This window comes from Schistocerca cancellata, chromosome 5 (genome assembly GCF_023864275.1).
Source record: "Schistocerca cancellata isolate TAMUIC-IGC-003103 chromosome 5, iqSchCanc2.1, whole genome shotgun sequence".
Taxonomy (NCBI): domain Eukaryota; kingdom Metazoa; phylum Arthropoda; class Insecta; order Orthoptera; family Acrididae; genus Schistocerca; species Schistocerca cancellata.
Window position 1 is genome coordinate 407826627 of NC_064630.1, and position 26863 is coordinate 407853489.

General features: G+C 39.1%; 1 protein-coding gene across 6 annotated transcripts in view; it reads right to left on the reverse strand.

The window, feature by feature from the left end:
* The window catches only part of LOC126187317 (TGF-beta receptor type-1), a 168199-nt gene extending 145694 nt beyond the window's left edge, over window positions 1-22505 (reverse strand). For 2 of the 6 annotated variants that reach the window (XM_049928324.1, XM_049928323.1), the window contains exon 1: window positions 22255-22500. In XM_049928324.1, coding sequence (XP_049784281.1) covers window positions 22255-22327 — 73 coding nt within the window. In that variant the 5' untranslated portion in view covers window positions 22328-22500. Of the gene's footprint in view, window positions 1-22095; window positions 22166-22254 lie in introns of those variants that run through there. The other 4 variants (XM_049928326.1, XM_049928327.1, XM_049928322.1 and 1 more) reach the window with 3 other exon arrangements.
* Window positions 22506-26863: the final 4358 nt, after the last annotated feature.

Here is a 26863-nt window from a genome sequence, read left to right on the forward strand (position 1 = left end):
CTTGCATTGTCACTGACTACGATGAAGGTGTCCCTGACTTAATGTCTGTAGGGCCTTACAATCATTTATTGGACCTCTTGGTCTTCTGGAATGAAGATCACCCTAAAGCAATCTTCTACGCAATGTTTTGTCTGAGAAACAAATCTCTGTTGCCCGGGAGAAGCTGTTTCCAACATTTCTGTGAACTGATGTTGGGTGCCCACGAGTTGACAGCTGGAGGAAACGATCCTTTGTTGGTGTTGTCATATGAGGACGACCACTGCAAGGTCTATTGTTAACATTTATCGTCTCTCTGTACTTTCCCTACACCTTACACATGCCACATTGAGTGACACATAACCGATCAGCAATGTGTTTCTGTGTATAACCCACTGAAAGTAAAACCACTATCCTGACTCTATCAAAGTGTCATATACCTCTACATGCCATGTTACTCCAATGCTGAATGCAAGTTGAATGAAGCTTTTGTTGATACTGGACTTCTTGCAGGGCACCACTGCAGCAGTGGTATGTTTACATGGCTGGAAGACAACTACAAAGCATTCCAGTAGTAAACACTGTCCAGTATATGGGCTCTAACTGGATAATGCATGAAGTGCCTAGGTCAATGAGACCTCTAGTATCGCTTACTACATTTTATGATAGTATTCCAAATTTTTGTTAAGCAGTGTATTTAAGGAGTAATTATTGCATAAAAATCTGGTCTTTTTTCTTCTTATGCCAAAACCTCAAGAATTTTGTCCCCCTTGTTTCTTTGTGTTGGGACAAACAGCTTACCTGCATTCTCTAATTGCTCTACTTGTATTGCTGCATTATTTCTCATTAAACAGTCTATCACTTAATTTAGAAAAAGACGCAGTTAAGTCAATTTTGTATAAAGAAAGATATTATACCATCACAATCAGCAACAACAACAAGTGAGCCCATGGGAAGGGAAATATATAAAACTTACTGTTCAAAAGTTCTGGGTGTGTATTTTGATCAGATCTTAAATTCTAATGTATATATATATATATTTTTAAATATGTTATCTAATTTGCCAGCATATGTTTTAACAGAGAAACTGTATCTTATTCGTAAACCTACTGACATGTTGCACATCATGATGAGCTGTCATGAATATTATACATGGGAAAAGCAAAAAAGTAATCTAAATTATATGTGGTTATCAGAATATGCCTTATTTTATTTCCTTTTTTTCACTCTTAATACATTTTTCCAATCCCACAGAACATAATGAAACAGTCTGTACCAGAGAAACAGGACAGCAGAGAGGATGGACAGAAGAGAGAAATTCTGGAGACAGATGTATCAGGGGCCTTGAGACTTATTGAAAACTGCCTGGACAAGTCGTTCATCTTCAGTGAAATCTTCTGAGCTGTATAGGAAATCAGACAGTGCTACATCTGAGCCTACAGACAAAAGTGGTGGCAAAATGGATTTGGATATGCCTCATTGTGAAGCAATGTTTGCAAATATTGCATGTTGCTAGATATGTATACATAGATTGTGAAGGTGAGACTGAACATCTACACGAACTTTTGCTTGGTTTGATTGAAATAAGCCAGAAAGATGCCAAAATACTTGTGAGTGACATCTTAGGCCAACTTGGAAAAGGAAAAAATTGATAGTTAACTTTGAGGATCGCAGTGCTTTAAAAACACTGCAGTGATGGCTGGTCAAGAGAGCAGAAATAATTGCTGGGTCGAAAACAAAAATTATCAGTTTCTTTTCATGAAACATGATGAACGATTTCCTGACTATTCTGGGATGAAATCCTCATTCAGTGAACTTCCACAACTCCAGGTTTGATCTAAAAGCACTGTGTAACTAGATGCATGAAAAAAAAAAGAGATGAGTTAGTTAGCAAGTCACTTTAGAAAAGAGCAAACTTATAAAAGAAATGGGTAAACGACACAGTAAGGCAGATCAGATAAAGACAGCTAATGATTGGCGAGGTGATAACTGATGGCTGAGCAAGAAATGGAAAGACGGATGAATAGAACACTAGTCCTTCTTCAAGAGGAAATGAATGCAAGGTTGTCCTCACTGAGTAAAACAGACAGAAAGTTCAGGCTGCTTCATGAAATATAAAGCTTGTGCTACGATGCTGAAAAGGAGATCCTGAGGCCCAAATGTGAAAATTTTGCAAAGTATTTTCTGTTGTAATGCGGATGGTGAATGGCTCTATGCTGAAATTTTGAACTTCAGGATGCTGCTACAATTTGCGATTTCATCAAACTATCCAAACCACAAGAACACTTGCATTTCATTATTAAGTACAGCGACAGAAGAGCTCCTTTAGTGAAGTTAGACTTATTGGAGGAGAGTTTGCTCACACAACAATCAACTGAGAAACTTGCCGTTTTGTAAGTGGTGAGCAAGACCATTCATCCTTCCGAAACCACTACTAAATGCCTTCTGTGAAAGTTAGCAAGAACAGACGGTTTGTGCATCTATTCTTAATGGAAATATGTGAGAGCTAATAGTAATGCTTCTTTGAAGATATCCTCATTGAGACTGGTATCAGTGACAATAAGGCAGTTATAGCACTAATGATTTCCAAAAGTACAAAGGGCAACTAAAACAAATAGGTTGTTTTATGTTATCAGGAAGGTAGATATTTAAGCAAAGATGTCATATCTCAAAGAGGAACTCAAAACATTGACCATTATTATTATTATTATTATTATTATTATTATTATTATTAATGTATGCATCAGCTGCAACATCAAATTGTTTCACATATTTAACTCAAAAATACATATCTGCAACTATTTACATTATATATCAGTATGCATGAGACGGCACGCATACCTAATATGTTATAAAACACTGTGCATAAAAACAGGATTTTCTAGTGCTCATACCTCAGTTTCTATTGGTAAAAAAGAAAGGTTTAAATGTTTCGGACAGCGCTTGGGCTACGGACCATTTGTATAGCCAGCAGAAAAATAATATTGTGTCACTACCCTACAGTATACGGTCAAAATACGAATATTACACACTCCCTCCTGCTTAAGCAAATGGAGCAAATTGGTTGGTTCTCTTTGCATTTGAAGTGGTCTATGGTGGGCTTGATGGGACTTATGCAGGCACCATTAGTTCATTAGTTCATCGGGGGTTCCACTGAAAAACCCAGAGATGGGTTTTCTTTTACTATATTTTTGCCGTCACCAGCAGACCAAAATCCCGCTGAGGAATCCAAGGTAGCTATGCACAGAAAATGGCTGAAATTTTTATGATATATTCCTAACACCCTGATCTCAAACAAATTTGAAAATTTTATTGATATCTTCATCCATTTCCAAGATACAGAGGTACTGTGTTACCCTACTTCTACACATAAAATCCAGTATGAGGTGAAATCTAAATTATAAATAACCACAGCAAATTCTCTAGACATTTCTCTAGAATGCCATCTCCGCATTTTCAAAAATCTTTATCTGTTACCTAAAAACACGACAAGAACTTTTTATTTGGGTACCGAAACCCAGCTGTGGATTAAAAAATGGCTATGCATAACTAATGGCTGTAATTTGTATGATGCATTCTTAAGACCCCAAGCTTGAAAAGCTTTGAAAGTGTTCTTCATATCTTTATCTGTTTCCGAGATGCTGAGGTTCAAAGTTACCCATAAAATACGCATGTAAAAAACATTGCGTACTGAAAAAGTACTTTATAAAGTGTTTTAGCATAGAGAAATGTACTATAAAGTATTTCCATTATCATTTGGAAACTCCATGTTGTAGTAACAAAGTACATGCAAAATTTTTTGCACATAAAATCCAGTCTGAGGAGTAAAATTAGTTTTGAATTCTTTCAGTTTCACATAAGTAAACTATCTAAATTTTACTGACCGATACATTTCTTTTCATATGAGTTATATGCTCTGCTGCAGCAGGGAAAAGAAAGGAACCAGCAGAAAAAATGTGAATATGTTCCTATTTATTTAAAAGACTTTGACTGAAAAGTGGTGTACCAGGTCCCTCATTCTACTTTCCTCAGCACCTTTAAAAATTTTCCCAAAAATCTTGGCGTGTGAACATATTCACAGTTTTTTATGCTGAGAGAAAAGAAGATGGTAGCAGTGGAAAAGTAATATATGTTGGGAGACAGTAGACAGTGGTTGTGTTATCAAAATGAACAAAGGAGGCAATGACAGTGTGAGAGAAAGAGAGGGACGCAGTGGCAGAACATAGTTGACAGTGACAGAACAGTGTAGGAGAACAGGAATAAAGAGCAGGAGAAAGTGGAAATGGGTGAGAGCCAGTGATAATGAAAGACAAAGTATATGACAATGACGACATGGAAGAGAAAGACAGTGACAGTGAGAAGAGACAGCAGCAGTAGGTAGGAAGGAAGGAAGGAATGAGGTACCAGCTTTAAAAGAGAGGAAGAGGGAGACAGTGACAGAGAGAGGAGACTGTAGGAGTAGGACAGATCAAAGGGGCTGTGACTGTGACACAGGAGACAATGACAGAGAGACACAAAGAGATGACAACGAGTTGGGCTTAATGAGTGAGTGCGAAGGGGCAGCTGGGAATGGATGGGTATGAGTCGCTTACAGTGATGGGCTAGTGAGTGAGTGTGAGTGAGTTACAGTTAGGGGAGATCATGGTAGTTCAAGGTGAGTTGTGTGTTAAAAAAGCATGAATATGTTCAGTTGCCTAAATGTTTGGGAACATTTTGAAGGTGGTGAGGAAGGTAGAATGAGGCAGCTGGTTCCCCATTTTCCAGTCACAGTCTTTTAAACAAACAGGAACATATTTCAATTTTTCGTGCTGCAATGGGAGCATTTTTCTGCTGGCCTCATCAGATACTAGTTGGAGGCAACTTTAACCTATGGAGTATAGACTGGGATGTCTATGGATTCACTCCTGTGAAATACTGTTGAACACATTTTCTGAAAACTGTCTTGAGCAGGTTGTTCAGCAGCTCGCACTCAATAGAAGTAACGGGTGATCAAAAAGTCAGTATAAATTTGAAAACTGAATAAAATCACGGAATAATGTAGATAGAGAGGTACAAATAGACGCACATGCTTGGAATGACATGGGGTTTTATTAGAACCAAAAAAATATAAAAGTTCAAAAAATGTCCGAAGACGGCACTTCATCTGATCATAATAGCAATAATTAGCATAACAAAGTAAGACAAATCAAAGATGATGTTCTTTACAGGAAATGCTCAATATGTCCACCATCATTCCTCAACAATAGCTGTAGTCGAGGAATAATGTTGTGAACAGCACTGTAAAGCATGTACGGAGTTATGGTGAGGCATTGGCGTCGGATGTTGTCTTTCAGCATCCCTAGAGATGTCAGTCGATCATGATACACTTGCGACTTCAGGTAACCCCAAAGCCAATAATTGCACGGACTGAGGTCTGGGGACGTGGGAGGCCAAGCATGACGAAAGTGGCGGCTGAGCACACGATCATCACCAAACGAAACGTGCAAGAGATCTTTCATGCGTCTAGCAATATGGGGTGGAGTGCCATCCTGCATAAACATCATACGTTCCAGCAAGAGCTTATCAGCCAGCCTGGGGATGATGCGATTCTGTAACATATCGGCGTACCTCTCACCCGTCACGGTAACACTTACAAAAAACCAGAATCATGCATTTCCTTGAAGAAAAAAGGCCCGATAACGGTAGATGTGGTAAATCCAATCCATACCGTGACTTTCTCGGCGTGCAATGGAGTTTCCATGACAGTTCTAGGATTTTTGGTAGCCCAAATTCTGCAGTTGTTGGCGTTGACAGACCCTCGGAGCGTGAAATGAGCTTCGTCGGTCCACAACACGTTACTCAACCAATTGTCATCTTCTGCCATCTTTTGAAACTCCCACACCACAAATGCCCTCCGCTTCACTAAATCGCCAGGTAACAGTTCATGATGCCGATGGATTTTGTACGGATAGCATCAGAGGGTACACCTAAGTGCCAACCAAACAGTAGTGTATGGAATGCCAGTGCAACATGCGACTGCACGAGCGCTGACTTCCCCGTGCATAGACGAACCTGCTACAGTCTCCATTTCTTCCTGAACTGTCTCAGCAGCATTACGTCTTGTGCTCGGTCAGCCACTACGGGGCCTATCGTCTTTTTATTGTGTTTATCTGCGACTCAGGGTCTCTGCTATATGGTGAGTAGCAACTTTCCTTTTCATAATATTGTTACAGCCCATCTTGGATTTTCCATTGTTTGATTGTCTTGTATCTTCCTACAGTCACTGAACTTCGATGTCTTATCATAGTATACACCATGGAATCATCAGCAAACAACCACAGGTTTCCGCCCACCCTATCCGCCAAACTTCGAACTTTGAAATTATTCTCGCCACAGCTGCATTTGTCAACAGACCTTTACCCGTTCGAATCCCCTTCCTATGCCGATAGGATCGTAACGCTGAACTAGCACATTCCCCATTCTGATGATACAGCTTCACTAAAAGCACCTTTTCAGATAACATCAACATGCTGTGACTGCAGACGCATCTGATACTCTCTCTCATTACAGCTCCTTTTATACACGATTGTCATGCGCAGTCACTGACGTTTTGCTGTCCAGAGCCATCTGTTGGACATTTTGTGAACTCTGTTTTTTTTTTTTTTTTTTTTTTTCCCCTAATAAAACCCCATGTCATTCCAAGCATGTGTGTCAATGTTTACCTCTCTATCTACATTATTCCGTGGTTTATTAAGTTTTCAAATTTATACTGACATTTTGATCACCCGGTATATTAAATCTTGTAGCTACAAATAGGCTGAACCTTATCAACAATGTCAGTATAGAAACAGGGATTAGCGATCATGATGTCATTATAGCAATTATGATTATGAAAGTCAATAAATCAGCCAAGAAGGCTAGAAGAGTGTTTCTGCTAGATAGAACAGATAAGCAGTTGTTGGCATCTCACTTAGACAGTGAACTGACATCATTTAGTTCCAGTAAGATGGTTGTAGAGGAATTATGAGCAAAGTTTAAGCAGATTGTAAATTGAGCCCTATCATGGTTTAATAATGAAATCTGGAAGATACCAAGGATGCAGAGGGTGTTGCACTCTCAGTTCAAAAGAGAATGCGCAAATGACGACAAGCAAAGGTTAGTAGAGATTCACGTGTCTGTGAAAAGGTCTATGCGTGAAGCATACAACTACCACTGTCACACCTTTGCAAAAAATCTGCCGGGAAACCCAAGAAAATTCTGGTCCTGGGTAAAATCACTACGCGGGTCTAAGGCTTCCATTCAGTCCCTTGTTGACCACTCCAGTGTGGCAATTGAAAAGAGCAAAATGAAAGCTGAAGTTTCAAATTTCATGTTCAAGAAATCATTCACAAAGGATAATCATACGAACATGCCTCAAGATTGACTCCCTTATGGACGACATAGTAATAGGCATCCCTGATTGATTCCCTTTATTCGCATGAAGTAATGGCTGCTATCGACAGGGGATCTCAGGTTGATTCCGTATTTCTGGATTTCCGGAAAGCTTTTGACACCGTTCCTCACAAGCGACTTCTAATCAAGCTGCGGGCCTATGGGGTATCGTCTCAGTTGTGCGACTGGATTCGTGATTTCCTGTCAGGAAGGTCGCAGTTCGTAGTAATAGACGGCAAATCATCGAATAAAACAGAAGTGATATCAGGGGTTCCCCAGTGAAGCGTCCTGGGACCTCTGCTGTTCCTGATCTATATAAATGACCTGGGTGACAATCTGAACAGTTCTCTTAGGTTGTTCGCAGCTGATGCTGTAATTTACCATCTAGTAAGGTCAACTGAAGACCAGTATCAGTTGCAAAGTGATTTAGAAAATATTGCTGTATGGTGTGGCAGGTGGCAGTTGACGCTAAATAACAAAAAGTGTGAGGTGATCCACATGAGTTCCAAAAGAAATCCGTTGGAATTTGATTACTCGATAAATAGTACAATTCTCAAGGCTGTCAATTCAACTAAGTACCTGGGTGTTAAAATTACTAACAACTTCAGTTGGAAAGACCACATAGATAATATTGTGGGGAAGGCGAGCCAAAGGTTGCGTTTCATTGGCAGGACACTTAGAAGATGCAACAAGTCCACTAAAGAGACAGCTTACACTACACTCGTTCGTCCTCTGTTAGAATATTGCTGTGCGGTGTGGGATCCTTACCAGGTGGGATTGACGGAGGACATCGAAAGGGTGCAAAAAAGGGCAGCTCGTTTTGTATTATCACGTAATAGGGGAGAGAGTGTGGCAGATATGATACGCGAGTTGGGATGGAAGTCATTAAAGCAAAGACATTTTTCGTCGAGGCGAGATCTATTTACAAAATTTCAGTCACCAACTTTCTCTTCCGAATGCGAAAATATTTTGTTGAGCCCCACCTACATAGGTAGGAATGATCATCAAAATAAAATATGAGAAATCAGAGCTAGAACAGAAAGGTTTAGGTGTTCGTTTTTCCCGCGCGCTGTTCAGGAGTGGAATGGTAGAGGGATAGTATGATTGTTCCCCTCAAGGAATCATTTGTGTCATTCCACAACACCTGAATGACGCAGACTGTACTCGCCATACACAGCCCTCATCTGTTGATACATTTCGTGGCCTCCAACTCAACTCTGCTGCCAAAAATCAAATTGCTCCTCGTTACCGAGCGAGGTGGCGCAGTGGTTAGCACACTGGACTCGCATTTGGGAGGACGACGGTTCAATCCCGTCTCCGGCCATCCTGACTTAGGTTTTCCGTGATTTCCCTAAATCGTTTCAGGCAAATGCCGGGATGGTTCCTTTGAAAGGGCACGGCCGATTTCCTTCCCAATCCTTCCCTAACCCGAGCTTGCGCTCCGTCTCTAATGACCTCATTGTCGACGGGACGTTAAACACTAACTACCACCATCACCACTCCTCGTTGTTCCTGCTTACTCGCCTGCATGCTGAGTAGTGGACAAAAACTTGTGTGACCACCTTCTCTTTGTCTTTGGCGTGAAACCACACTGGTGCTAGCGTCAGCCTCCCTACTAGTAGATGGCACCACCGTACCCGCAGTTACGTGGTGCCACCTTACAAGTAAGGCATAGGTAGACACACTGACCAGGTTTCATTTGAATAAACCTCAGAAATCACATACAACTGAAATGTGGCAGGATCCCCAGGGCTTGCCCACTAACGATTGTTTCACCTCTACGGCCATGCATCTCAGTGTGCAGCACACCTTGAGACAGATTTTTTTACCATGCTCATGATCCAGGCAGTCCAGTCATGATCTCCATTCCCTGTGACACAAGACATTACACCGCCACATCATAAAGTGGTCAATGAAGCATAGCCAGAGCTTACATGTACAGAGGACTGGCAGTGCCTACTACTCCCCAGCTCAGGAATCCTGGGGTTGCCAAGCTGTAGCCAGCTAATGAATGGTGAGCTGCTGAAGACTACCCACTGTTAAGAAACTTTGAAGGAAACAGTGACTACTGCATACTAGGGACAGTAAAAAGTGTGGTGCTACATATACAGATGCCAAATGAAACACACTTGGATGTGAAGTGCGAAATGATGAAGCATTCAATGACTACCAAGCAGAATCTTGTCTACAGATCTCTCACGAAACCCAAGGAGACTGTGGTCATACATAAAGGTTGTCAGTGGCACTAAAGTTAGTGACCAGACACATATGGATGACACAGGATCTGAAGTTGAGGAAAGCAAAATAAAAGTAGATATGCTGAATTCCATTTTCATATATGAAGATACAGACATAAAGCCTCAGTTTACTTCTCATACCACTCCAAAGATGAATGACACATAATATGTCAAACAATGGAAAATCCAGGATGGAATGTAACAATATTAATGTCCTGCCCGCTATCCCTCCCACAGTGGTATTCCACCATCCACCGAACCTACATCTGTTCCTACACAATCCCTGCTCCCAACCCTTTACCTCATGGCTCATACCCCTGTAACAGACCTAGATGCAAGACCTGCCCCATACATCCTCCCACTACCACCTTCTCCTGTCCGGTCATGAACATCACCTATCCCATCAAAGGCAGGACTAACTGTGAAACCAGTCATGTGATCTACAAGCTAAGCTGCAACCACTGTCCTGCATTCTATATGGGCATGACAATCAACAAGCTGTCTATCCACATGAATGGCCACTGACAAACTGTCGCCAAGAAACAAGTGGACCACCCTGTTGCTGAGCACGCTGCCAAACTTGGCATCCTTCATTTCAATGACTGCTTCACAGCCTGTGCCACATGGATCCTTCCCAACAACACCAGCTTTTCTGAATTGCGCAGGTGGGAACTCTTCCTGCAATGTATTCTATGTACCCATAACCCTCCTGGCTTCAATCTTCACCCATCTGCCCTTCCCCTGTTCCCATTCCAGTACTACACAGCTATCATTCCACTATCACACCCAGTCTTTTTACTTCTCTCCTTTTCCACTACCCCCTTCCCCACCTCCCCCCTGTCCTCTGACTAACTTCCCGACTGCACACAGCTGCCCTACACTCTCTCTACCTCATACCTGCACACCCCCCGGCAGCACCCCACTGTCCACCACTCCTACTCTACTATCCATCCTCCTCCTCCCCCCCCCTCCCCAGCCTGTTGCTTACCCCCACCCAGTTGCCACACCCATCATGTGGTAGTGGTGCTGCTGCTCGTAGTGTGGCATCAGTTGCCTGAGACTGCAGTCATGTCTGTGTGAGATGCATTATGTGTGTGTGTGTGTGTGTGTGTGTGTGTGTGTGTGTGTGTGTGTGTTGTCTATTTCTGACGAAGGCCATACTGGCCGAAAGATCTGCGAAAAGTAACAACTTTCCTTTTCATAATATTGACACATATGTTTGTGTCAATCATGTAGCGAAAAAGCTGAAATTGGTAAAACTAAATAAGGCACCGGCCCCAATGAAATCTCTAACAGGTTCTATACAGAATTCACACCTGGCATTTGAACCATAATACCACTTCAGTTCTTTGATTAAGAAAGTACAGGTCACGTCCGTCCAAAAGAAGGGGAGCAGAAGTGATCAAAAAAACTATCTCACAAACATCCATATGCTGTAGAAGCCTAGAACCTATTCTGAACTCAAATGTAATGAGATATCTCAAACAAAATGACCACCTCAATGCCAACCAATATGAATTCCAACAACATCAATCATGCAAAACCCAAACTGATCTTTTCTCACATTACATGCTGAAAGCCATGGATCAATGAATGCAGTATTTCTTGACCACTGAAAAGCATTTTACTAAGTACCACACCAACAATATTTACCTTTTAAAGAAGGACAGCATGAATTGTCAATGTTTTGTCTGACTCATGGGGAAGCATCAAAGAGATGTTGAAAAATCTGAATTGGCAAGCTCTTAAAAGATAAGACGCAAACCAAAAACATACTTACAACATTTCAAGAACCAGTATTACAGCAAGAACTTAAATCTATACTTCAGCAACAAACAAATGCACGGCAAATTTAAAAAAAAAAAAAAAAACACAAAATCTCCAAGATCGTCAACCATAAATGGAAGCTCGAAACTTAGCACAGACTTCAATACAAGATGCTTTTGATAGTTTCCACAACAAAACCGAATGAAGAAATTCTGGTCATATGGAAAGTAAGACACACTCAATACTTCACTGTGGTCATATGGAAAGTAAGACACACTCAATACTTCACTGTGCGTAAAGCAATGGTAATGTTGCCAATGACAGCACCAATGAAGCAGAGTTACTAAACACGGTTTTTCACCATAATAGATGTAATAAATATTCTGGAGTTCAAATCAAGAACAGTAGTCAACATGAGTAATTTAAAGTAGACAGTTTTGTTGCAACAAAGCAACTTATGTCACTTAATTAAGTCAACTCTTCCAAAAAAGAGTGCACACCAATTAGGCTCTTTTCAGAGTATGCTGATGTACTAGCAACATTCTTATCAAACAATGAAAAGTCCAGGTTGGAATATCAACAATATTATGAAAACGACAGACTGGTACTCACTGTAAAGATCACACGTTGAGTTCCAGACAAGCACAATGAAAAGACTGTCATTTGTAAACTTTCAGCCAAAACTTTCTTCAGAAAAGAAAGACTCTCTCACATGAGTGGCGGGAGATAGCACTTGTGTCCAGGTGTGTAAGGTGTGCTTGTTTGCGCAAATGTGTGTGCATTTTTTCTTTTCTGAAGAAGGCATCAGCCAAAAGCTTATGCATAACAATCTTTTCACTGTGCCTGTCTGCATCTCAATGAGCCATCTTTATGGTGAGCAGCACTCTGTCTTTCTCTCCACTCTTACAGTTATAAACAACCAATTGACCGATTAAGGATCCATACCAAAAGACTGGGAAGTTACATGGATCCCACCAACACAAAAAAAAAAAAACTGAAGTAATCTATTATATTACAGACCCATGTTGCTGACATTAATTTGCAGTAGGGTTTCGAAAAATACTCTGTGTTCCAACATTATGAAATATCTCAAAGAAAATTATCTATAGACATATAACTAGCAGGGATTCAAACTATATCATTCTTGTGAAACACAAGTGTTTCTTTGTTCACACAAAGTAAAGAGTGCTATTGAGAGGGAATCTAAAGCTGATTCCATATTTCTAGGCTTCCACAAAGCTTTTGACACAGTTTCTCACAAGCAGTTGTACATCAAATTGCATGCCTTTGTAGTGTCTCAGTAGTGCAACTTGATTCATGAATTCTTGTCAGAGAGGTGGCAGTTCGTAGTAATTGACGAGAAGTAGTCTCATGAAACCAAAGTGATATCTGACACCTCCCCCCAGAAGAAAGTGTTATACGCCTTCTGCCATTCTTAATCTATCTTAATCTATTTTAGGAGAAAATGTAGATGGCCCTCATTGATGGTGATGCTACTGTTTACCACCTAGTAAAGTCTTCAGGAGATCAATCAGTCTGCAAAACAATTTAGAGAAGATATGTGCAGGATGCAAAAAGTAGCAGTTGACACTAACAAATAAGAGTGTACTAAAAACTCCATCATATTTTCCTTAAATGACAAATCACAGAACTTTAAAGGTTGCTGACTCAGTTAAATACCTAGCGATTACAACTGTGAACAATTTAAACCACATGTGGAGAAGGCGAAGCAAAGACTTCATTTTACTGGCAGAACATCTAGAACATGAAACAGATCTACTAAAGAGAGAGCCTACACTACACCTATCCATCCTTGTTGCATGAATGAGATCCTTACAAACAGGCTTGACAGAGGGCATCGAGAAATATCTCGGAAGGGCAGCTTCTTTTATAGTATAACAAAATAGGGGAGTGAGTCTTGAGGATATGGTAAGCAACGTGGAGTGGAAATCATTGAAACAAAGGCGTTTTTCATGACAGTGAGAGCTCTTCATAAAATTTCAGGCACCAACTTCCTCCTCAAATGGTAAAAAATATTTTATTGAGTCACACCTATGTAGGGAGAGATGATGATAATAATAAAAAAAAGAGAAATCAGAGATAGTACAGAATGATTTAGGTGTTAAATTTTTCCACATGGTATTCAAGAATTGAATAGTTGAAAAATAATCTGATAGTAGCTCTATGAACCTTCTGCCAAACACTGGAGTGTGAACTACAGAGTAGACATGTAGATGTAGATATAGCACCCTAAATATTCCAGAATGAGATTTTCACTCTGCAGCGGAGTGTGCGCTGATATGAAACTTCCTGGTAGATTAAAACTGTGTGCCCGACCGAGACTCGAACTCGGGACCTTTGCCTTTCGCGGGCAAGTGCTCTACCATCTGAGCTACCGAAGCACGACTCACGCCCGGTACTCACAGCTTTACTTCTGCCAGTATCTCGTCTCCTACCTTCCAAACTTTACAGAAGCTCTCCTGCGAACCTTATAGAACTAGCACTCCTGAAAGAAAGGATATAGCGGAGACATGGCTTAGCCACAGCCTGGGGGATGTTTCCAGAATGAGATTTTCACTCTGCAGCGGAGTGTGCGCTGATATGAAACTTCCTGGCAGATTAAAACTGCGTGCCCGACCGAGACTCGAACTCGGGACCTTTGCCTTTCGCGGGCAAGTGCTCTACCATCTGGGCTACCGAAGCACGACTCACGCCCGGTACTCACAGCTTTACTTCTGCCAGTATCTCGTCTCCTACCTTCCAAACTTTACAGAAGCTCTCCTGCGAACCTTGCAGAACTAGCACTCCTGAAAGAAAGGATATAGCGGAGACATGGCTTAGCCACAGCCTGGGGGATGTTTCCAGAATGAGATTTTCACTCTGCAGCGGAGTGTGCGCTGATATGAAACTTCCTGGCAGATTAAAACTGTGTGCCCGACCGAGACTCGAACTCGGGACCTTTGCCTTTCGCGGGCAAGTGCTCTACCATCTGAGCTACCGAAGCACGACTCACGCCCGGTACTCACAGCTTTACTTCTGCCAGTATCTCGTCTCCTACCTTCCAAACTTTACAGAAGCTCTCCTGCGAACCTTGCAGAACTAGCACTCCTGAAAGAAAGGATATAGCGGAGACATGGCTTAGCCACAGCCTGGGGGATGTTTCCAGAATGAGATTTTCACTCTGCAGCGGAGTGTGCGCTGATATGAAACTTCCTGGCAGATTAAAACTGTGTGCCCAACCGAGACTCGAACTCGGGACCTTTGCCTTTCGCGGGCAAGTGCTCTACCATCTGAGCTACCGAAGCACGACTCACGCCCGGTACTCACAGCTTTACTTCCGCCAGTATCTCGTCTCCTACCTTCCAAACTCGGTCGGGCACACAGTTTTAATCTGCCAGGAAGTTTCATATCAGCGCACACTCCGCTGCAGAGTGAAAATCTCATTCTGGAAACATCCCCCAGGCTGTGGCTAAGCCATGTCTCCGCTATATCCTTTCTTTCAGGAGTGCTAGTTCTGCAAGGTTCGCAGGAGAGCTTCTGTAAAGTTTGGAAGGTAGAAGACGAGATACTGGCAGATAAAGTTTGGAAGGTAGGAGACGAGATACTGGCAGAATTAAAGCTGTGAGTACCGGGCGTGAGTCGTGCTTCGGTAGCTCAGATGGTAGAGCACTTGCCCGCGAAAGGCAAAGGTCCCGAGTTCGAGTCTCGGTCGGGCACACAGTTTTAATCTGCCAGGAAGTTTCACCCTAAATATTGTTACCATAAGAACCACAAAGAGATAATTAGACTAGTAAATGCATGCACAGAGGTATTTAAGCAGTCATTCTTCTCACCCTCCATATGCAACTGGAATGGGAAGAAACCCTAACATGGGTATCATACTAAGTACCCTTTGCCATTCCCTTCACAGTTGTTTGCTTAATATTGAAGGGAGGAGAGAGACAAATGCTATTTTGATACGATGATTCAGAAATCTGCTGCAGCCAAAGAATAAAAGATAAGTCAATTACCTATGAATAAAATAATGGTTAAATTCTAAAAAAAAAAATATTATTTTATTCTTGTCAAAACAAATATAATTTAACCACTCACCACAGCTTAGCACAATCACTGTTTCTTATCTTACTGTTTGTGTGTGAGAAAAGTGATCACAAGAGCTCTCCAGATACTAAGACTACAACTAATATTTATCAAAGTGAAATTTCATATAAATAATATGAGCTTCTCTTTGATTACAGCTTTACTTAATGTTCCTACATAGTGTAAAAATATGGGTAAAATGTAACAGGGTCTCAAAGCTTTTACATAAAAAAATTACAGTTGCTGTGAAATGGAAAAGAATCCTTTTTGAGTACAAGTTTAAGTTTGCATTGTATGTTCTACATCATACATACTGACGTTAAAACATGTATTTTAAGTATTTTCCTCTAAGGAACAAATAACTCAATAATCAATTAATTATTTGTAGCCAGGAAACCATAACAACATTTAATTATTCCTAATGCTTGAAGCATCAGCTATCTGCATTTCGAAAACGACCTACAAGTTGGATAGATAGGCTGGTATAAAGTTTGTAACTGGGAATTTAGTGACTTCTTCTCAAAATAAATAACTGAAGTATGCCAGATCTAAAATTACTCTATCCTACAGCACCTCACAACAAACAAAAAGCATATACATTGTGAGTTTGCTTTATTGGTGCATTAAAATATTGCAAACTAACAAGGGTGGATGAGGGTAGGCATCAGCTATCCAAAAATATGGACAGTTTAGGAGGGAGTAGGGAGAGGGGGGAGAGGTCGCAAAGCAGATAGTAGCTGCACAGGATAGTGCACAAGGTTTGAGCAGAACCCATTCCTCAGATATGACAATGTTGTGTCCCCACCCCTCCCAAAAAAAAAGAGGGGGGGGGGGGATGTGGCTTGATGATGCATCTCACATTATCTCCAGAGAGCTCAGCAAGCTTAGAAAGAATTTTGAACACAATTCCTGCAACAGTCCCTTTTTCTACTACTATCCTATGGAATAAAACTCGTTTTATTAAAACACTGTTAGCAACTACAGACGAGGACACAGAGGTAGATCCTGTATGGAAAAATAAAAGTCATTTACATAACTTCCAGAATTAGGAAATAATTTAGACCAACCGACTGCAGCTGTCATTCAAAATCAAGTGGTACAAGGCAAGCAAATTCAACTGTAACATTTTCCGAATACACTTGCTGCAATACATTTTAATAAATGTTTGATTGATTGGATAAATGATTAATTAAAATACAAAGTGTCAAGGTATTAAACATTTGCTTAATACAGAAAAACATTAAATGAAAAAGCAATCACAATTTTTTCCCTTGAAAGTATCCATTAAAAATATGCATGCTACAATAGCAATACCAGACAAAATTTTTGGTCTGTTGATACAAATTTTATTGGATATGTAATTACTTTGGATTGTGGCGCCAGTTCCTGTTTATGTTTCAGTACAGAATGGGTGAATATTTAAGAATATTTGGGTATACATACTGATGTAAACATTTACCTTCAAGGGGAATGAAATTACGACTGCCTTATATGAAACATAAAATTTTATGCATATGAATGTTTACAATAGATTATTGGTTCTGGATTTCATTTTCTGACTTCAGCTTGCAGGAATCATTACGGTGATGATGCTATTTAAAATAAAGTCACATACATTTACACAGGCTGCTAAGATTTTGTGGTGTGTAAATCCACAAACTACATATCCAATATCATTTCTCTAAAATAATATGGTAATCTCTAAATAACTGGAAGTGTTGTTTTACCAAACTGTTTTACAGGACCACAAAAAAATGTGAAGTTTTGAGATTGATTGTCGCACTGCCAATAAAAACACACTGATGCAACATCAAATCTAATCATTTGTTGCTGATTTCAATAACAACTGAAAATATGTACTGCTAGAACAAATCCCCACTGCCATGGCATACACAGTGCTTAACTGTTGTCAACTGAGCTAGTAAAACGGTAGCATTTGTGTGTGATGCATTTTTATGATTTAAAAGTGTCTGGATGTGAATCAATGCCAGGAGAAACAGTATTAGACACTAGTGCACTTTTCAATTTTCATTGACAAAATTCTTCACTTTTCAACAGATCCAGATATGAAGTAAATTTTCTTGCAAGTGAAAATCAGCCCATACACAGAACAAGAGCTACTACTCAAGGCAACATGTCTCATACTCAAAGCAATTGAAGTGGATACCATTAATATCTGCCAGAATATGTAGTGTAACCAGGACAATGCTCATATTAAGAGCCACCTCTACAACTTTATAGAAGAAACTTCTATATCGGGAAGGTTCAAATTCAATAGATCACATATTATGTATACCATTACCTGAAAGCATAGAATTTAAAGTTCTGTCAGAATATGCTGAAAAGGTTTGGTTATACTGTATATATAAAGACAGAGAGAAGACAAAGAGGAAGAGATGGACCATGTCTGTGCTCATTTCAGTTGATAGCACTGCAGCCATGTACATGCAACTTCTTCAATGATGCTTGACCAATAGAAGTGGAGAAAGTACAGTCAAAGTAATGGTGTACACTTTCTACACACCAAGCAACCTTCAAGGTGTGATGTGACTGTGATGTTAGGGTGCAATGTGACATGGTTGCAAGCAAGCACTAGATGTGAAAAATGGAAGTAAGACTACCCATGGTGCAGAAATTTTCTATGATATCCCTCACACCATCTTAAAACATTATGTCAATAGCATGGGAAGGGGGAGGGGGGGGGGGGGTACACATCACAAGAAGGTTATGGCAGTGGTGGTATCATCTTAGCAATCTCCAAAAAAATTAAGGAGGACTGGTAAACATAAACAATGGACAAAAATGGATTTGGGCTGCCACACAAAGTTCAGCTGGATGTCGTAGATCATTACACCAAACAAAACAAACTACAATCATGATTCAAAAATCAATGATCGGGGATAGATAATTTTTTATTTTTTTATCATCATATGGAGAAAGGTATTTACCTTCTATAAAGAAACGCCAAAGTACTGAACATTCTGGTTGTGATCAGGCCAACTCATTGGTATTTATAACATTTTAAAAAGCTCACTGCCACTCTGACAGTACTAAATTCATGGGGTAAGGCGGGACAAATATATAAATGTGATGACACTTCATTTCTTCATGACCCTTCTCAAGTTGGGAGTTGCTGTAGGAGTTGGCATCAAAAGCAAGTAAGACTAATTCTTCTGGACAAGAAAACACTACAGTCTTATTGTGATCATCAACTGATTATAAAATGGTGCTAATGATTTGCTTTTGTAATGGTCCCACAGACTGCAATGTTAGCAAATGAGCAACACCGGATGTAAGTCACACTGTTTTTCACTAATTCAGAGATGTCTTTTGGAGAATACTGATTCACAGAGGGCAGCATTATTCATGTATAATGGTTATGCAACCCACATACCAAACAAATTAGTCTGGCTAACACAATAATACAATGTTAGTATAATGAAGCTGCCACCTCCCATCGCCTACGCTTTACAATCTCCCACTCCAGTGTTTCATTGCTATAAACACCTACCTGTAATACTGATTGCCTGACATTGGTAGTAAGTCTGACTTCTCTATGTAACCTTACTGTTTGTCAACAGGCACAGACACCCAAAATCAGATTAACACAGTTTATATGGAGGAGTGACTAGATCCAGTGACCCACAATTTTTTAGATTTATTTATGTTCCACACTATAGTATATATAAAGAAAAATATAGTGAATTATAGTACAAACAGCATTTTACACAGCTATAGCACAAGAACAAGCCACTGCCTTCATCTAGATAGGAGAAATAAGCATAAGACCCAAAAAAGTTTCTTGTATCAGGGTGTAAAATTGTATAACAAGCTGCCACAGGAAATCAAAGAAATTAACAGCATGTACTGTTTCAGAAAAACTCTTAAACTGTATTTTCAGGAACACTGTTTTTACACAGTAAGTGAATATTTAAATGTTTGAATGTAATTTAAGTGACATAATGACATTGTATTGTATATTCTGTAAATGTATAACAAGCTGCACAGGACATCAAAGAAATTAACAACATGTACTGTTACAGAAAAACCCTTAAACTATATTTTCAGGAACACTGTTTCTAAACAATAAGTGAATATTTAATTGTTTGAATGTAATTTAAGTGATAAATGTCATTGTATTTGTATACTCTGTAAATGCATATAAAAGTGTCAATGTATCTGCAAAAATCACTGTATCCAAACTGACAACATCCATACATTGCAAAATGTCTACGGATGGCTAATCAAATAAATAAATAAATAAATAAATGAGCCCATATGAAGACAATTTTTCAACAAGTCAAAACTGTCACTCACAAATTCAACATTTCCATTTTATATGGTAATTACCATAAATAAAGTAACAGACAAACAATAGCAAGAAACAAAAAAGTGGCAATATAATAATGATCAAGTATGTCCAGGCTTCCAGCCAAATACAGTAATATTCAACTATTTGACCTAACTAATATCACTACCAATTTATAAGGCAAACACACATACTGAATTTTGTTGTTGTTGTGTGTGTGTGTGTGTGTGTGTGTGTGAAAAAGGAAGAAGAATCGGGATGACAATCAGAATAAGCCAACTAAAGTAAAAAAGTGGGCCCTGTGTTCAACAGCAATTACAATTATACAAAACTAGTAATTATGATTTCTGGATAAAGATATCCAACAACTGTTGGAGCTATCATTGTGTACTTCAGAAACAGTCATATTTGCTGATAATCTCATTGTTAGGCACCCCAAACCCACGACAGTCATGCTGCCTCAAATGTTTTAATCTCTTACAACTGACAAAAAATTAATCTTTTTTATATGGTAGAGCTTCTTGGATTTTGTTCATCTTTTATAGCCTTCTATAATATTCTACTCCCAGTGGTACTAGTCCAGGAGGAGAAGCACAAGAGCCTCAATGAATATTGATATACAAGGCAGACTAAACCTTCAAATAACTTAGTATGGTAAACTTTCATCATCCTTGTACCATATGGCCTGTGAAATGCCAGTAGGCCTACTTGCATTCTAGTCTCAGCTCAGCTCACAGAGTTTTGGTGTACACTCACTGCAGATTGTCTTTTAGTTTTCAATGAAACACTAGGTTTTATCTAAACCACTGCTTACAAAATCTCTTTACATAGGGGCATTATGTCAACAGGACATGAATGAGAATCTCTGTGAAAATGTTACAATTCTTCAGGGTATTTATAGTGATTATTAATGTATTTGTTTTTTAAACAAAGTGGTCAAACGAGGAAAAACAATAGAAGTGGAAGAAACATTTCATCAAATAATACCTTAAATTAACTGTCTAAATATCACCAAAGGGAGTGAAAACTATGAGTGATAAGTTGAATTTCTGTAAGATATATGAGCAAAATCTGCATTAAGCACATGTAGTAATGTTATTCAGTAAGGCTGAGTTCTGTTCACATAAAAATTGAACAAAATGATGAAACTTCCAACATATTTAATGAAACTGCAGGCACTTAAAAATTGAATTTGTATGGCTAAAAACATATCAAAGGGCAAACTTAATTACTAATTTTTAATGCTTCATGATAGCAACTTCAGCATAATACAAGTCTTGTGTCTAGTAAGCAGCCCTGTAACTCTCATCCTACAAAGTTAAAACTGCAGTTTTAGGATGACAGAAGCAATGCACACTACACCACGTTAAAATGTTTTGATGTTATAATAGTTACTGTAAGTCATATTTTCATTGCAGAAATAATCTGAAATCTGTTTTACTTTCATCGATGTATTCTTTTTTCCAGTCTCAATATCAACAAATCCAAGAACAACAAAGCACGGAAAGTGTCAGCCACAAAAACTTGCTTGCAACAAGATCAAAGACCAGAAGTATCTGTGCATGCTGTTATTTCAATATTTTTACTGAAGAGTGTAACAGGTGGCGCAAAACTATTGGGCCTACCAATGGAAAACAAATCTGGGATAACGAATAGACCTACTATCACAGTGAAATATCTATGGTGTCGAACATGTTTAAAAGGTCTATTAGAATTGTGAACTACATGTAAAATGAACAAGTAGAGTTCAGTTATTTTATATTTCGTTATTTTTCTTGTCTCAATCATAAATAGCATAAATGGCCAATGGCTAAAGATCAGGTATTTTTTGTCGGCTCCCAGCTTACTACAGCGGCAACGGCTGTTTTTCTCCATTTAAAAATGTGGTAATAAATTTCTCCCCATTAGGTAAGTCTGTTCACATTCGAAACCAACTGTTACAAGTACGATATTGCTAATGGTAACGAAAACACGGTTTCGTTTCATTTGCAAAGTGACGTCGTTACAAGACAACAAATTATAATTTTTGTGGTACAGTCATAAAAAGGATGCGTAGTTTCTTAAAACCTCTAAAGTGTTCATGGTTCTTTCATGATGACACGGGCAAGTTCAGCAAGCCTTACTACTTTTTCCTAAATGAACATCAATTAGCGTGTTAGAAATGCAGTACGTGCGTAACTGTATTGTTAGAACGTATAAAAAATTGCATGACATCAGCTCAAGAGTACACGATGAGCATCTCACATTTCCTGGCAATAATCAATAATTTATTTGTAAACTGTAGTTTTAATTTCTCACGGTAATATGATGCCATACCATCGGTTACGTCAAATCATAAAACCAGTTTTATCAGTCAGTAAATGAATGTCACTTCTTTGTGGTGGGGTATTACAGGGGTTAGGGTGATAACTGATCAACGCCGATAAAAAGTTTTATTAATTCTCTAAGAAGTGACAGCACTGTTCCAATACTGACCATTGGTAACTGCGATGTGCAGGTAAGCCAAGATAGCTGCGTGTAACATGGTATAAACACAGGAAGACGTCATTGCTTCAGCGTTTGAAAACTTATGTAACAGTAATTGTAATTTCCGCGTTACAGTCGAAGGTCATTTTTGAAATACTTTTCATTGTACAGGCTGAAACTACTTTCAGCCATCATTCACACCCACAACAAAACCACTACGACTCACAACCAATCACGCTACCCATTAACAACAACATATTGGGAAAGAACTTAGTATCCCTCCGCGACTGATACGTGGTATCCTTTTTTAATCTTTGTTAATTAATTATTTTTCCACCCGTTTTGAAAGGCAGATAACTTATTTGTAGGAACAGTTAACCGTCGTGTTTAAGCTACATATAGTTCGTCGTGTGATGTATCACTAATTTAGAAGTGTTGGAGACAGAAGTCCTTACGCTCAAAATGTGAGTCTAAACTTCTCGCGAAATTAATTTTACTTTTAATCGGTACCATTCACAGACAATATATGAACAATAACTACACTCTCAGAAATAACACCGAAAGAGCATCTCAATGGCAAATGTCAATTTCCTCTGTCGTTTCGAAGATTCCTGACGTGTCATCTATGGGCATTTTTATATCTTACAATTTTATCAGACGCGAATTTTAATTCGCATACACATCATCAGAAGTAACCGTGATTAACTCTTGTAACATTAGCAGTTGTCTTCCTTCACCCAGTACCTATTTTCCTTAGTTTGAGGAGATTTTCCTCGGATGAATGACGGATGACCAGTCAGAGAGTGAATGGATTTTGGACAAGAATGCACATAAATCAGAAATAAGTCTGTTATACTGTATGCATAAAAATTCCAGGAGAATATATTCATCAATTATGGGCGTCCCCTTAAATGGATACAAGAAGGGGCAAGATTCTAAAGTGACCATTTTTTGACACAACTGTCCGGCGAGAATGAGAATGTAGCGTGTCCCAAGAACTAAACTTGACAGGAAATACACAAATCGTGTAGTATCTAAAACTTAATGTTTTAAAGATACATTGCTTTGTAAATATAAAGTATGTTCAAAGCAAATCTTTTTTGTACAATGTATTAATGATTGACATCCTTTTATTGATTCTTCTGAAATTATATACCTACTATTTACGATTAATTCCGCCGTATCAGATTAGTTATTCACAAAGAAACATTTTTATTCGTACACTTGTACCGTACCAAAAAAAAAAATCTGAATGATTGAGGCCATCTATTACGTCAGGAATTAATCAATGAAAATGCAAAACTACATATTCTGTAAACCACTGCTAGGTGAATGGCAAAAGGTCATAGCATGGTGGTACTACATCAATTTTTCTTCCCTGACTGTTAAAATGTCGCTTCTTGTGTCTTGATTAGTCTAATTTTGTTGGAATATTTATAGAAAAAGCCTATACGAATTTAATGCCACCTCCAACACTGTGTTTACAAACTTCACATTTGACCATGTTCGTGGTTTTATTGCATTATTTTGAGGCCATGTACTCATGAATGTAAGAAAACTCCCAAAACTACCCTCAACTTGACCGATGGACGTTTTAACAGCCCAGGTTGCAACTCTTAAAGTTGTAGGCATCCAAATTCCTAAAGAAGATATTTTCGACCTTAGAATTTCAGTCTTTTAATTCCTTTGCTTCCCGACTGAAGTATTTGGGTCCATATGTAAAGAACACACCTACAGCGCAGCATCTCTGTATCCTTCACAGTGACTCAATCCGCGTAAAACTGGATGGAAATTCAACAAGCCGTCACGAGTCTTCTTTGTCCGCAAACAAGTAGTATACTACTATTGCTTGCAGTTTAAGTTGTGTGAGGACGGCGCGGCGGGGGGGGGGGGGGGGGGGTCAATCGTTGTCAGAGGTGAAAACACGACAAAAGAAAAAACGTAGCACTCATGTAGGAGTAAACTGCACTCTTTTACGTTAGTAGTCCAGTAGTTACAGATTGAGTTAGGATTGCTAACTATCCCATATTTCTCTAGAAATCGGTATTTTGACTATTTTTGCAGATCCCATGTCTCATATTATTTCGAATTTATCCTATTTACCTAACTTTTGCAGCGAAAATTAAAATAATTTATTTCACCTTACACGTCACGGTTGTCGCTACAATCTCTGGTCCTGGGGTGTTCAAGTAAAGGTGGATTCATACGTTTTTTAGCGTCGACGGTCAGAGGAATTCCTGAGTATTCGCACTACACAGCACGTCAGCGTCGAAAGAACGTCGTGACCATGGAGATAAAAAGAAGAAGGGAGTTCTCATTACGTCACAAAATTTAAGCCGTTGCCCACCATCTTATATAACCTAAAACATTAGATTCACGGCATTCATACCTCCAATGTTCACCACTTTGATATTTCTCATGAAGTCACTCTGACGTCCCCGTATCCAGGGACTTTTGTGGTTGTACGCCAAAGAGCATCTACTGCTTTGTTTGTGCGGAGACGTAGTTGTTTCAACAAAAATGCCAGCTTGCGTCGTTTATGGATGTACTAACCTATCCGATCGTAATCTAAAGTTTAACAGAATGAAATTTCATTATTAAGTGAAGCTGTTCTAGTAATATTCTCGTTCGTATGTACGAATCACGGTTGTGCTGTTTACTTTTATTCATCCCTGTTTTTTATTGCCATCAAGAGCACAAGCGGTCCGACATCCGAGCTACGTGGTTATCAGTGGCTTCGTCTCCACATAACACATGGCTACAGAACCGCTCAGGTTGTTGCTGTAGCATCTCAAGCCCTAAATTCCTCTCACAGATAATTATTCACTGAACACATTTCTTACCTCTTTAAAGACAGGGATCATATGTGTGTGTGTGTGTGCGTGTGCACTTTGGTTGCTTTCTGAAGAGGGTTTGGTCGAAAACTTGTCAACATTCGTTTTTTCATGCCTGCCTGCTGCTCAGTGTGTTAGTAGCAATGTAATCGCTTCACCATTTAATTTATTCGCTTTTGATGTTCGTTGTAAATAATCAGCCGCACTTCAACAGAAATAAATGATACATAGTTACAATACCAGAAAAAAGACACTCAATATGCCACATTAATGTTGTCCGTATCACAAACAGGTGTTCACAATGGTGTAACCAAAAGTTTTGATCACTTACCCAGTGATATAAAATGCTTGACAGACAGAAGAGTTAAATCTGAAGCTAAACTGAAAAACGTTTCTCTTTGACAACTCCTCCTATTCTGCAGAAGACTGTCTATTATTGTAATGAGTAAATGGTCATGAACAGGAATTTTTAACATCAGTCTGTTTTTAATTAAAAAGCAAAAAACTAATAAATGATCAGCATGGAGGCTTAGCTACAAAAAAAAAATGTTAATATAAAGTGACTCCTTCCACACCATTAAGATTTATCATACAAATGATAAGTGGAATGTGCAGCTGACTAACTAACAATTGGTATATCACTAAGAACAGTACGTATTTCTATACTTTCAAAATCTTAAAATGAAATTCAGAAGTAAAATGAAGCAGACGATCGAAATGGATGTACTTTCCAACTCTGATATGTTTGGCTGTGATATGTTTAGTTATTCCCGAAAAACTGACCATTACTTTTGAGAAATGCGAGGACTATTCAAAAAGTAATGAAAGTTTATTCATTAAAAAAAAATTAACCCCAAGAAATACATTTTATTAAATACATCCGAAAGAGCGACCGACATATTACTTTTCCACATAGTCATCAAACACATTGAGGCACTTATCAAGCAGTGGACAATCTTTGGAAGACCTTCGTCGTAAAATTCTGCCGCCTGAGATTTCAGCCACTGAGTAACAACTGCCTGGAGTTCCACACTTCGACCATAAATATAATAGACTGGCCCTGACGTCATTTTCGTGGCTCCAACATCTCTGGGCTAAAGTCACGTGAATGTTGGCAAAACATGGTTGTTTCGTGTTGCGCTTATGGCTGTACTCAGCGTTTTGTCGGGGGAAATGGCATTACATTTCACGTGTGTTTCTATGATAATGCAGATACGTTTACTGAAATCTGCTGAAGTGACTTTTATATGTTTCTTACACTTGAAATAGAGTATCATGTAAATTAAAGTGTTGAAAGTGATGCCTGTAAAGTCAGACTCATATTACATTTAGGAAAGTATCTGTGATAATTCGGTTACAGAAGTAAGTACAGGGCTATTACAAATGATTGAAGCGATTTCATAAATTCACTGTAGCTCCAATCATTGACATATGGTCACGACACACTACAGATACGTAGAAAAACTCATAAAGTTTTGTTCGGCTGAAGCCGCACTTCAGGTTTCTGCCGCCAGAGCGTTCGAGAGCGCAGTGAGACAAAATGGTAGAGGTGGGACAAACGGTTATTCTGGAGTAACCGTTATCACAGTTCCAGTTATTCTTTGATAACCGTTATCGTTAATGATTATTAATAACTGCCAAGTTATTTTTCGCTAGCGAATACCGATAACTCCGACAGTTAAATAACGACATAGTTGGAATCCATCAGTTTAGTTATCAGTATAACTGCGAGTAGTGTGAAATAGCAGGAATGTCGTATGAATCGTGTCATAACCTCAGCTTAT